Source organism: Pinus tabuliformis, chromosome 7, assembly GCF_031772625.1.
Source record: "Pinus tabuliformis cultivar Carrire ecotype Pingquan chromosome 7, CPIR1, whole genome shotgun sequence".
In the NCBI taxonomy this organism is placed as follows: Eukaryota; Viridiplantae; Streptophyta; class Pinopsida; order Pinales; family Pinaceae; genus Pinus; species Pinus tabuliformis.
Genome location: NC_142293.1, coordinates 68,630,349 through 68,644,573, shown reverse-complemented (window position 1 = coordinate 68,644,573; position 14,225 = coordinate 68,630,349). Strand labels below are relative to the sequence as shown.

Sequence of the window (14,225 nt, the reverse complement as noted above, 5' to 3'; positions counted from 1 at the left end):
ATGTTACAACTTGCCCAAATGGGTCTTATATACATGACAAAGACTCTTTTGACTTTCTTGTCTCATGACAAACCCTAGAAGCATGAAGAACATGCTTAACCTAGTTGACCAATCAAGAGAAGCATGGAACCCATGCTTGAAAATAATATTTTTCCTTCTTCTTTTGCTTGTTACATAAGATAGACATAGTGATATGAGTACATTGACAATTATGAAGACCGAAACTAGTTACATTTTTCAACACTCCCTTCTAACTAGGGAGGTGTTCATAATTCTACAACCTGTATAAGGATATTCTCAAATTGAAGAGTTCTCATAAGAAGAGTCAGATTGATAAGCCATCTTTTAAGCATCAACATCATAACCAACACTGTCATCATAGTAAGGCCTTTAACTGACAAGCTCATCTTATTTCAGAGCATTATGTTGGGAGGCTTTATGTGAGACACCACACTACCTCTAAGGCCCATACCCCATCCGGATGTTCACTAGGTATGTCCTTTTAGGACTTATTCTTATCTTGGATTACCTATCCTCAAAGAACATTGGTCCTCTTCGACCACTCTTGTCTTGGATACCTGTCCAATCCTCAAAGAGTGTCGGTCAACTTCCTATCTTGGATTCTATATCCTCAAGGAGTATCAATCTCAAATGCTTATCCAATCCTCCATTCTCCTTCCTAGTGCCTTCACTTAGACTTACGACTGTTAGTCTTGGTCTAGTGCATGACACATGGAGAATATGATGTTTAACATCATTCCCTTTCAATTAGAGAGGAAATCCTCATTCCCTCTTGATCAGGGAATGGATCCTTGCTCCTTTTTCAACATTTAAGGAGACTTCTTACTCCCTCTTAAGCATAGAGTAGATTTCTGACTCCTTTCATTTGGGAAGTTAGCTTTTTAGTGTGCCTTCATCAATGCATCAACTAAAAGTTCTTCATGGAGATCTTCAAGTAACTGCATGGCTCCTACTTCTTTTTGCATTTTATCATATGGAGCCAAACTTCAAACTGTGACAGGGTTCAAGCCATCAATCTTTCATATCACTTTTCTCTAATCATCATCAGCAAAGGCATTATATTGAGCCAATCAAGGTGGATCTAGACATAGTTTCTTCCAATCATGAAAGTGATCTTTATTATCATCAAAACATAAACATCAGGTTATCTCTTTGTACTGCTACCTTTTAATCCCAAGATGATGTGGACATCTTGACTTCATGATCCTCCAAGGATTACTAAAGCCATCCACTCAATCCATGTATTCATTGAATTGAGTTCAAAACAAATAGTTGTAGATACACTTGCCTTAACTGCCATTATGCATTTCTACAACATTCTTCCAGGGAGCAAAAATACCAATCAGATAACCAATACCAATACCAAAACATCAATATCATAAATACCTTATCATGATGGCCTCTTGTCAAAATATCAGATTCTGCTTCACTTGCTTCCTTTGAGATCAACATCCTTCTGCATGGTCTATCTCCATATAGTTCAAAAATCCTTGTCCATGCTTTCACTAAAGTGTTCATGGAACGAACTACTTATCAGGCTACAGTGTTTTCTTCCTTGGAGTTGTCATTATTAACACTCTTTCTTTCTTTAGGAGATCATGTATGATGTTGATCAATATCATCATTTCTAAATCATGCTTTCTTGTTGAAGAGTCTTGATCTTTAGCCATTCCAAAGCATACCAACTCCTTAAGCATCGAGTAACCACATGAAAGATTTCTCATGCTTGTCTTTATGACCAACTCTTTCAGCAGGATTTCTGTAGACATGAATTCTTCCTTCTAGAGAAAGGTTACTAACAATATGCATACCTTTTTCTTCCATATAACCATCTAGCTGTCCTTCCTTTGAATGAGCTTGTTTCTCTCCTTGTTGAAGATAATATTCCTTCTTCAAGAGGAGAAAGACTTCAATTATGCCTTTCATTTTGAGTTGAGGTTACTAACAATATGCATACCTTTTTCTTCCATATAACCATCTAGCTGTCCTTCCTTTGAATAAGCTTGTTTCTATCCTTGTTGAAGATAATATTCCTTCTTCAAGAGGAGAAAGACTTCAATTATGCCTTTCATTTTGCAACTCAACCATCTGCATCCCTTCATCCTTCAAGAGTATTGTTTCCACACTAGGTGGAGCATGCTAGTCATAATGCTTGTTCCAAGAACCTTCCCTAGAAGAAACTTCCCTAGATGATGGTTCCTATAGGAGAATCCTAGTGATCCTTCTTGCAAGATGACTCCCTCTAACATTATGTTAGAAAATGCTTGGATGAACCATGATGTACAAGATGATCTCAATCTTCTCATTCTTTGATAGTTAGATGACTTTTTCCAAAGCAATTTGATTATGTAGACTCTAATTCCTCTACTATCATATGCTTCCTTATATGATGCCATGCCTTACAAAAATAAAAAATTCTTCTAGAGAATGCAATTGTGCAATGCTTACTCTAACTTCTACTTTCTAATAAAAGAAAGACAGACTGTACATAAACCTGATAGAGATGGAGCTCCCTTCAATAGTATAGATCCTTAGGATCTTCTCCTTCTGGCTTCTTCTTCTTAGGTTCTTCCTTTTCTTCAGTTATGTGAACTTCACTCGTTTCCTTCCTTTTGTTGTTTCTCTTGTTTTGTGGATTGTTTGGACAATCCCTCTTAAAATATCCATGTGCATTGCATCTATAGCATTGTATCTTAGACATGTCTGATTTTCCTTTGGATATTCCAAACTTCCCTTTCCTCTTCTTGCATTTTACAATAAAGGCTTGAGACTTTTCATTTGATTTGGTGTCATCCCTTGCCTTTATCCTTGTTTCTTCCAAGACGCAAGCCCATGATTTATCAAACGGAGTAGTATCTTTTCTAAATTAGATACTAGTTGTAAAGCTGCTCCATTCAGGTGGCAAAGCATTTAGTACACATGTAGTCATCTCATAATCTGAAATGACTTTTGTGCCTTGATTGTGATATTCTCATCAAATATGATGACATGTCTTCATCCTTTGACATCCTTGTTCTATATAATTGATTTCTCAAGAATATTTCTTGACCTGATGTACTTATAGAGTATAACTTTATCAACTTATCATTGATTGCTTTAGAAGTACTTGAATCAACAATAAAGGGAATAAGATGATCCTTTATGGATTCGATAAGAATCTTTTGTGCCCTCACCTCTCCCTTTTTGTATCTAGCTAATTCTTGAGTCTTTTCTATATTTGGTTGAGTAACTTCTTCAAGTACATATTCCATGACTTCATTTTCTATGAGCACCAAATCAATCCTCTTCTTCCATGCTAGGAAATTCGCTGATCCAAAGAGCTTGTTGCTTTCTTTGCAAAACGAAGTCATTTGATTTGTAGGTTGAGACATGGAGAACGACATGATATAATTTATAGGAGGGAGCAATCGTAGTACATGAGGTGCACCAACCTTGATTTTTCCTCCCTTCATTTATACCTTTTGCCTTTTTTATGATTTTCTTTGATTGACTGCTCGGGGCTCAAGGGGTCAGAGCATGATGTGTAAGATATAGCAGTGGAATCCCCCTTTTTAAGGTGGGACAGTTCATTGCCCACCAGGGGTTGAGATAATCATGGGTTCCTATATGATGAAGAAGGCTCATAGAACCTGTAAGAACCAGGGTGATGGCCATGATGATGGGCTAGAGCGCATGTATCGACTTTTGCCCACGTGCTAAATATTTTTGTTCTAACCATCCTTTTGTATTTTGTGGTACTTTTCCTGTTAAATGTGGTGATATATGCTTTTAACTCTCATTTCGGTTGCATCAACCTCTGGGCATCATTCCAGGCCATGACCCAAGGTGTGGGCAAGGGGGAGGGGCAAGCTAACCCTATGTGGACCTAATGGAGGGATGTGGACGCAGGCAGGAAAAATGATGAATGGGGCAATAATGGATGGAAAGAGGGTAATATAAGTGGATAAGGGAGCGGGACCATGCAACCAAAATAAGGGTTTCCCGTGAAATACCATCCCTGGAACCAAATGGTCAATAAAAGAGATCCCACGGGACTAGAATCCAAGTTTAATTCCTAAAATGGGTCTAGGGGACAAAAGCACAAACCTTGTCCATTCTTTTTGCCAAATCCCCCCATTAATCCATCCCCAAAAGTGTCCCTGATAAGCAAATTACAATACTCAATTTCAAAATGACAAGGCATACCTTTAGATTCGGGAGGCCCACCTTCAAACATACGACCAAGGCATATGGGCGAGGGACCACATGGCTTGCTCAGGTGGCGGAGAAGATGGTACAATGAGCTAGTTGGTGGCTGTTGGCTGCTGACTGAGGACCATCTTGGAGAAATTTTTTCTCCTAGGGATATCACCCACAAAGTGGTGGGTAACAAGGCTAACGATGGGTCTTGTTATAATGACCCCGCCACATATATTTTAGGGGATATGGTTTGTTATTAAACAAAAAAAATGGCGGGAGATTGCCAAGATTGGCAGCCCTTGCACCTTGCCACCAAATCATTTAAAATTATTTTTATATACACCATATCCTAATGTATCACAATGAATGGCAGGGAGGTCGGGGGGTCAAATCCTGACCTCACCCAAATTATTATAAAATTTTACCATTGCGCCAAGGAGGAGATATGTAAATTTTTATGCAGCAGAAGTATTATTGTGCAGAGAGCAAAGGTGACATAACAGAACTTTGGAGGCTCATTGTGGGAGTTCTAGGGGGTCTTTTTGAGAGCTGAAAGTTGCGTTGGGTTCCTAAGGTCGTGCAGAACACAAGAAGACCAGTCAGGAGTTATTTTAATGTAAAATTGATGTACTTTGTTTTTGATTAATAAAAAAGCCTTCCCGGAATCGTGCGCGCAACAGCCCAGCCCGAGCCTGCGCTGACCTAGCCGCCGCTGCCCCTGCAGATCCCTCTCTTGGCAGCCTCTTGCTTCTGAGGCCAACCAGACCATGCAGCTCTCTGAGGAGGGAGATCCTCACCCTTCCTCGCAGCCAGGGAATGAAGAAAACGCAGAAGCCTTCGCATCTCTGTGACAGTGTTTCGTTAAACTCTCCCTGCAGCCAATCACAGAGGAATGATATCAAGCTGAGTTGGGCACACCAGGCATTCGGGTCAGGATTTTCAGAAGGCATCGGAATAGCGTGACAGTTGGACGTATTAAGGTATGCTGTTCGAGGTCTCTCTGCGGATCAAGCTTCTCAAAGAGCCTGCGACCAGTCCATAGGACTTCTCTGGAAGTACATTTCCAGATCTGCCAAATTAATTCCAGGGAAGACTTGGCCTTCTAAGGTCAGAAACAGTATAAGCGATAGACTAGCATAATATAGCACAGAGAGCTGGAAAGTGTTATTAGAATAGCGATTTGTTGAATTAGAATTCTGATGAATTATTGTTTTAGACAGTAACCTCATTTGATTGTGTTATTGAGGAAACCATACTATCATTGGTGATATTGGTTGCTGTCGAATATCTTTATACTACACAGTGACATTACACTAGGAATTATACTGGTGGCAGTCTGCTCTAACTTCCTGGTGAATCTGCTGTAGAATCAAATTGCTGTAGTAATCCTCCTATGTTATTTTGTGATACTGTTATTGTGAATATGCAACATTGTTTAACAATTCATATTGCTGTGAAGATCTTTTTAATTCATGGATATTGTTGGATGAATAAATGAATGTGCACTGCAGTGTATCATCGGATTTCTTAGAAACCCTAGCCAACATAGAAACTCTAAAGGAAAAATTACCCGAAGACATTACACAAAGGCAGTATTAGGCTTGTTGATTGCTTGACATGGGTCCCATGCTTCGAAAACACGAAAATAGAAGGAAAAAAACAGAAAAAGACAGAAATCCTAATTCTATTTTACGTTGTCAAAAGTTTTCCTCACCCCATTTATCAACTATGGCATTTGTTTTATTTTCGGAAAACAAAAAATTATTCCTTGCATTTGGACATTCCCAAGGAAGCATCCTATGATGATCGTGATGAGTCATGATAGAGTAAGATGAGTCATGATAAGAGTATTTAATTTTACTATTTAGATTAGAGATTGATGAGTTCTTAACTCTAGAGGCCATTTAGAGCTTCATGTTTTATGTGTCATGTATCTTGGAACTTTATGTAACTCAATGTGATTTTGCCTATTTGCACATTTAGATGCGGTAGAAACTAACAAACTTGCCTATTTGGTCTGTCTCTTTAGATTTCCATTGTTGTGCATGGATTCTCTCTCTCTCACACACACATATTTATTTTTCTGAGTTAACTACAAGTTTTGTGACTGAGTCCAACTTGGCTCCAAGGAAGGGCTTGCCGAGGCTGATGTGTTTCCAAGTCATGCACCTTTGGACCAAACTTCAATTGGCAATAACTATTTCATATGACATCACCACATGGCCCACAACAGTTAGCTTTCAATGGATGTTGATGCCGAACAATGATATATATGATGATTGAGACTAATGCTGTAATGTGCTGCTTTAATTAGATCATTTTTTTAATAAGGCCACAAACTGGATTAGCTCAAGTCTCAAGTGAAGGTTTACTGGCCCTTTAGTCCATTGGTTAGCTTATGAGCCTGAAGCTCTTCTGTAACAGAGACTTAAATTTTTTATCACCACAACCAATAAATACAGATTTGGTTTTTGCATACATAACAACGATTATTATCCTAGCTTATGCCCTATTGATATTATTCAAACTAGCTCCTATGGGGGCAGCTGAATTGGCAATTGCCATGATATGAAGTCTTTGTGAAGTGTGTGGTTCGAGGTTCAAATCTCCCCTGAAAGTCTTGTGGGCCGTGCGTTCCCACTCATGGGTTCACCTAGAGGTGTAGTGGTAGCAGTCAGAATTGACCTTGTGTCATGCATGTACAAGCCCGGCCTAGTGGCCGATTCCTTCAAACAAACAAAAAAAGGAGAAAAAAGAAAAAGAAAAAGAAGAAAAGAGAAGAAAAAGATATTATTCAAAGTAGGTAATCTAGAACAGCTGCTTTCAGTACAGGTGTCTGAGAGGATGCTAGAGAATCATTGGTGGATAGTGTGCCGAGTAAAAGGAGATGACTATTCTATCTATTAAAAGTTATTTTGCTCAACTTAAGTACAAAGTTCGAGCTCTTGCTAAAATGTTCCAAGTTTTGTGTATCACATAATCACTGCTCTAATTAAGTTTTTTTCGAGTTGAACAACTTTAATATTTAAATTCTGTAGTAGGGCTTAAGAATCTCACTTTGGTAGTTTTCATTAGAGACAATGGATTGTTTTTGGAAGTTTGCAATTTGATATAGGCATGTTACAATAATCTTTTATGTTTAATTTTGCAGATTGGCTTCAAGCATTCTAATAAGTTGATTCATAGATCTGAGAATATGGCAGTGGTTACATATACAGAAATAGTGGGTATCATGCTCTGCAGTCTGAACTAGTCTGCCTTCAAAAGCCACAGATCTTGTCAACATGTTTCATGTATTCCGGAATCTCTTTCGATACCAAGCTAAAAATCTAGTAGACCGTTGGGTTGTTCATATAAATGAGAAAAGAGATGACAGTGGAGAATACTCTAATAATATTGTCTCAACCACTAAGTATACATGGTATTCTTTCTTTCCTAAAGGACTATTTGAGCAGTTTCGAAGAGTTGCAAATATTTATTTTGCATTTCATGTAGCCATTACTCTCACACCAGTCTCACCAGTCAATAGATATTCAGCAATTTTACCTTTTGTTTTTGTCATTGGAGTGGCTATGACAAAAGAAGCAATTGAAGATGTACGTCGTGGCAAGGCTGATAAGGAAGTCAATAACCGCCTTGTACAAGTGTTGGAGAAAAATGAAGGGTTCCAACCACGTCGCTGGAAGGATGTGAAGGTTGGAAACATTGTAAAGATCAACCGTGATGAGTTTTTCCCCGCTGATCTTCTTTTTTTATCCTCAAGTGATTCTGATGGAATATGCTATGTTGAGACCATGAACTTAGATGGGGAGACAAATCTAAAACTGAGGAAATGTCTTGATGAAACCAGGAACTTCACCAGCAGTTCCATGTTTCAAGAATTTAGTGCTATTGTTGAGTGTGAGCTACCAAATCCCTCTATTTATACTTTTGTGGGAAATCTCAAGTGGCAAACTATGGTACTAAATCTCAGTCCTATGCAAGTCCTTTTACGTGGCTCAAAGTTGAAGAATACTTCCTTTGTATATGGAGCAGTCTTGTTTACTGGGCATGAAACTAAGATCATGATGAACTCAACTGACCCACCCTCAAAGCGCAGTAGTATGGAGAAGCGCTTAGATAAATTGGTTATATTCCAGCTATTACTTCTTATTATACTGTCACTTGTTAGCAGTTGTGCATTTTCTATCTTGCTGTCCAAGGACTACAAGAACCAAACATATTTGCAACCTGATGATGCACATGGCAAGAATAGCATAGAGTCTGCTCAATTTAATAAGGACAATTCTTTTGTGGCCGGAATTTTACAGTTCTTTACAAGTTTTGTGCTGTATGGTAAGTTTCACAAACCTCTAATTTCAAAATGAAATAAAAATGATTCTGAATTATACTCTTATTTGGATGTCATAAATTTCATTATTACCTTTTCAGAGGAAGCCTTGATGTCTGCAAGGGAGTAACTATATAATCTTCCTTTTTGACACAGACTATTATATGGGAAAAAATATATGATAGCTGAGGAGTATGTTAAATATACATAATTTTTAAATAACTGCAGCAGTGTACAAAGAAGCAAGGCTCATTGAATGCATATTTTTTTATGTTATCTAGTGAATTGAAACTTCATGTGATTTATCATCCAATCATTAAAGTATTAAGTGCAAATTTCGAAGTGTTAATGCTTCCAAGCTCTGGCTTAGTAAGTGTTGCATTTTGCTGCTCCAAAATACCTTTTGCCAATTGTCTTTCCCTTATCCTGCAAGAAAGCTGTTGATAAGCAGTTGAGCTGTCATGTCCATTAAGTTGGGCTCGGTGATCACATGCCAAAAATGCGTAAACAGATTCCCACCTCTTCATAGGTGATGGATACTCGACACAAAGTGAAAAGAAGCTTCCTGACACTTTTGCTCCTGTATATTACAATCTTGCAGTTACCAATACCTAGGCATAACCACTACACAATGCAGCATAAGTCGGACCCAACAAAATATGAAAGAAATGCAATTTAGAATAAGGGGGGAGTAAAACATTTAACCCTTAGTATATGTAACCAAATCTTGACCAAGCATAGTGTGTTTGCTAAAGTATTCCATGATTCAGACTCCAGAGATTTGTTAAAAACCTAATTTTTGTATAAGAGTAACTCAAACTAGCACTGTGCTTGTGAGAGTCAAACTTAGCATTTTTTGTGATGACGTCAAGTCTATATATGAGTGGCTCTTGCACACCAACAATGTGTTGATACTTTTGTACCATATTTCTGATTCAGAGATGCCTAAAATTGTCCCTGGAAGCACTCAATTTGGTGAAAGAAAAGTTGATTTTTGAAGCAAAAAACCCACAATGGCACAAAAGTCAAGGTCGGCCTAAAGGCTAATTAGCCCTCCTCTAATGCATATAAATACAAGTTAAGGCACACCTCATTTGGCATCACAATCAATCATCTCTTCTTCTCTTCCCACATCTGATCGGTTCGTACAGGTCTGAGGCAACTTCTTCTCTTCACACTTGCGAGGGTCTTGGGGCCGCTCTGCAATTTATGCATTGACTTTCTGAGCAGGAGACTTTGACCAATGTTGACCTTGATGTTTTGGGTATGTTTTGACCTCTTTCTTCCTTGGAGAAATTCTGTTTTGCTAGGCCGCATTGTTTGGTACAAAATCTGAGACTTTCTGGGCACTTTGACCTGCGTTGACCGCAGGCTTGATTGCAGACCTTAACCGCAGGGACTCTCTCTCCATTGTCCAAGTTTGACCACTTGGATTAGGATTGTTTTGACCTTTGTTTGACCAACAAAGGAGGTCGAGTTTGATGACCTTTGACCGAGCTTGATTGGAGGACTTTAACTGCTGACTTGTTGACTGGTTAGGGCACACTTTGACTGCTGTTGACGTGGACAGAATTGCAGACTTTTACTGTTGACCAGATTTGACTATTGTCTCATCTTCTTGGATATTGGTTGGTTATTTTGTTGGATAAGTCAGAGCTTGACTTTGACTCTTGTTGATGAAATTGGAACATTGATGTACTCTCTTTGCTGAACACTTTATGACAATCTAATAAGAAGAAGAATTTGAAAGGGTTTTCTCCCTTGTGGGGTTTTTCCCTGGGCTTTGACCAAATCCTTGTGTCTCTTGTTGCTCTTGATTGTCTCTTACTGTTCATTGCATTTACTGTTCTATCTACAATTGCTAATGATCATTGAAAGATTAAATTGTTCTGGAAAGATTGGTAATTGAAGTTAAGAATTGGGCTAAAGTGATTGTAAGAATTTGTAACAACATATAGCAGTGGAAAATTAAAATGGGTCACCCATCGTCATTGTGCCAAAGAAGGATGGGACTTGGCGGATGTGTATAGGTTATAGGGCGTTGAACGAAATCACGCTCAAGATGTAATATCCCCAATTTTGTGAGCATGGGAATTTTGCCTAATTTTGGTGATATTAAGTAAAGGGGCAAATATTATTTTCGAGAAAGGTGGCAAGTATTATTTTATTGGAGATTGGCGGCAAGTTATTATTTTATTAAAATGGAGGCAAAAGTCACTTAGTGGAAAATGGCCCCCACCAATAAAATAATAATTAAAATAAAAGGAGTCTAGAAGCATGATGGGAAATTATAACAGGAAGATGGACTCATTTGCTAATTATCTTTCGATTATTACAATATCAGCTCATAGATTGAAGAATATCTGTGTTTACCACTGCTGGTGTATCCTATGCATTTTTCTGAGTTTTAATAAAAGATATGTTGCTGGACTGAAGTTTCCCTTATGGATATTCAATTGATGTAATGTCTATCCTTCAAACAAATTCAAGAAAACAACCTACAACCAAATATCTTCAAACTCTTTGACTAATTGTGTCATTGAAAACTCATACCAAACTCAGAAATTTTAAGGGAGAAATTTGAGGCATCCTAAGAGGGTATCTTACAGTTGCTCTGTTATAAAAGTGCTGTATATAGATCAGATTTTCATCCTAGGGCTTAGGATGCTTCTGATTGTAACACCTCAAAAGCTGCACCAAAGTCTTGTTGACTACTTCTGTTTGCTCATTTATCTGTGGATAGAATGTTGTAGACCTTTTTAACTTGGTGTCCGTCTTCTGCCACAATGTAGTCCAAAATGCACTAAGAAATTTGGTGTCCTTGTCTGAAATGTTGCTCCTTGGTATCCCACAGTGCACTCAGACTCGATGAAAGAACAAATTTGCTGCTTCTTGTTGATTTTTCATAGGTCTTCTAATTGGTTATTACTTCTAATGATTTTTAGCTTGAATCCATTTGTATTCACATTCATTATTAAGCAATTACATAAAAGATCTTCAACACTAGAACAAGAATGACAGTAGGATCTGTTATCACAAAATCTAGCAGGCCTCGGAGAAGGAAACCTTACAAGACAAAAATCTAGATTGAGTGCTAACAATGGGACAATGGCCCACTGTCACCATAGCCAAGGTCCCCTTCTCTTTACATATTTTCACCAATGGGAGGAGTTCCTGTAGGAAGGAGATCACTTAGAATAGATATTCTAGTTATAGGGCATGAAGTGATCAAATTAGAGCTCATTCGAAAGAAAGGCTCAATAAAGGTACAAGGCTTCAAAAAAACAAATTGCTTTTCTAAGAAAAGCCCTAGAAAAGAAGGCACAAGACCTAGGGTTTTGAGGTTTTTCGATGGTAATAATTATTTGCAAGGTCAAGGCCTGAGAGAAAAGGCTTCTTGAGATATACTTCAACAAGTACTAACCTCATATAGCCTCCGAAGAAGTCCCCAAGTTGAGGGAGAAAAACTAGGTTTTCCCTCTTAGAGCAACACCTAGGGCAAGAGATTTTATGAATGAAACTCGAGTGGATGCCCACCAAACTTGGAGTAGGTAGCCTAGACCCTAAGCTTGATGTTTAGGCTATCGGATTCCCAACAAGTCTCCTACCTAAAATTTCGCTGCAAGCCCTAGATTTTCGCCCTAGCCTTAAAAGGACCGAATTTTAAGAGGAAAAATTATGGATTAAAAGTAGAGATGACCACCCAGGACTTGGATTAGTGCCTTGTCCTTTGGGCATATGGAGTTTTAGGATATTTAAGATGAGCTAAATCGTCTCTATGGAGGCTTAAAAATGATTCTCCAGGTACCACGTTTAATCATTTACCCAATTCAAAGATAATGGAATTTCATGGAGAGTTCAAGAATTTCCTCCACTAGGAACATTCATTACATGCCATACATTGAATAACATATGCAATACTCAACTAGAAAGCTTTCCAAAATTAATTTTCAATAATTAGGGCACAATTAGCACATTCTAGAAGCAACAATTCCATACATTAAACAAATTCAAGAGAAAAATTCCATCAACATTAAGTACTTACAAGATGACATGCAATATATCCATCCAAGATCCAAGAAATAGCTCCAAAGAAGAAATGCGAATTAGCTCCAAATTTCAAAATGCATTCGAAACGATTCTCCAATAGCCAAAGAAACAAGTGCGAGTTCTTCTCAAGAGATCCATTCCAAGGATGATGACAATGAGTAGCTCAAATGAGCTCTCATCTATTTATACATGATCTATCAAGTCTAATTTTAGCCTAGAAGCCCCTCTTAGTTGTCAAATGGAGGGAAAAACTAATTGTGGTTACAAGCCAACCACATAGCCAATGAAAAATCATAAAGATAAACCCACAAGAGGGCTGAAATGCTGACGTCATCACTGCGTGGGCCTCTTGGAGGTATGTGTTGAGCTCTTTTTGTGACAAAGTGAGTCAAGAGGGCTCCATAAATCATCTACTAGGGGTTGGCCCCTAGACATTCATGCAAAACATCAATTGGACCCCAATTTTGTGTGTCTGGGGCACAAAATGGGTCTCTTGGTGGTAGAATAGCCGGAATCTGCTACATCGTTGAAAACTTGGACAATGGTGCTAGCATTGTCATGTCTCAAAGGGTGAGACAAACTTCATCTAGGCCTCAGATCAACTGCTAGACCACGTGTACACTGCTAAGAGGGTTGGGGCATGTTGGTCCAAGTGCACCATCTCGTCAATAAATATGGGTCAAGTTATAGACTACTGTGGTATAGGTTCCCATGGAGTGAAGTAATGATGCTCTGCAAGTACAAAGTCCCACGGCTCTCAATGCTTCACCCAGAGTGTGTCATATGCTCCTCTAGTGAACTTAGGTCCCAGTTAAGTTGCCCAATATGCTTTAACGGACCTGACATCCTCATAGATGTACCTTCGGATCCTCCTGATCCCTGCCCACTGGATCCTTGCGACTGACTCAACTACTGTTGAGGGTTTGGCTGATCCAGATACCCTAACTCCCGTGATCTCCTAAAGGCCCTGTCCTCCTCGAACTTCACATCCCGCCTGACAACAACTTTCCTCTGTGCAGGAATGTAAATCCGAAAGGCCTTTGAGGTCTCACTGTAGCCCACAAAGATACCCTTATCTGCGGTGGGCTCTAGTTTGGTCCTCTTCTCCTTGGGTATGTAGGTGTATGTAATGCATCCAAAGATACGAAGATGACCAATATCAGGCTTCTTCCCAGAAAAAGCCTCCTCCGGAGTCATGTGCCCCAAGGCACGATGCAGACTCTTGTTCTGCAAATAAACAACTATGTTGCAGGCCTCTGCCCACAAGAACAATGGCAACCCCTGATCATGTAACATGGCTTTGGCAGCCCCTACGATGGATCTGTTCTTCCTCTCCGCAACCCCGTTCTGCTGGGGGTTGTAAAGAACAGAGAACTCCCTCCTAATGCTTGCCTCCGCACAATAGTCAACAAACTCTCCAAGGGTGTACTCTCCCCCATTGTCCGACCTCAGGGACTTGATCTTCTGACCTGTCTGTGTTTCCACAAAAGCTCTGAACTCCTGAAACCGCTTGAAGACCTCACTCTTGGTCTTCAAGAAATAAATCGAGGTCCTCCTGGAGTGATCATCAATGAATAAAACATAGTACTCATATCCACTCAAGGAAACATGAGACATCCGACCGCTCACATCGGAATGAATCAAA

At 39.0% G+C, this 14,225-nt stretch overlaps 1 protein-coding gene across 2 annotated transcripts in view; it reads left to right on the top strand.

Moving 5' to 3' along the window:
• Positions 1 to 14,225, top strand: part of LOC149245246 (putative phospholipid-transporting ATPase 9) — a 307,919-nt gene that overhangs the window by 29,258 nt on the left and 264,436 nt on the right. For both annotated transcript variants that reach the window (XM_089457712.1, XM_089457711.1), the window contains exon 2: positions 7,352 to 8,535. In XM_089457712.1, the coding sequence (XP_089313838.1) occupies positions 7,485 to 8,535 (1,051 nt within the window). In that variant the 5' untranslated portion in view covers positions 7,352 to 7,484. The remainder of the gene's footprint in view (positions 1 to 7,351; positions 8,536 to 14,225) is intronic.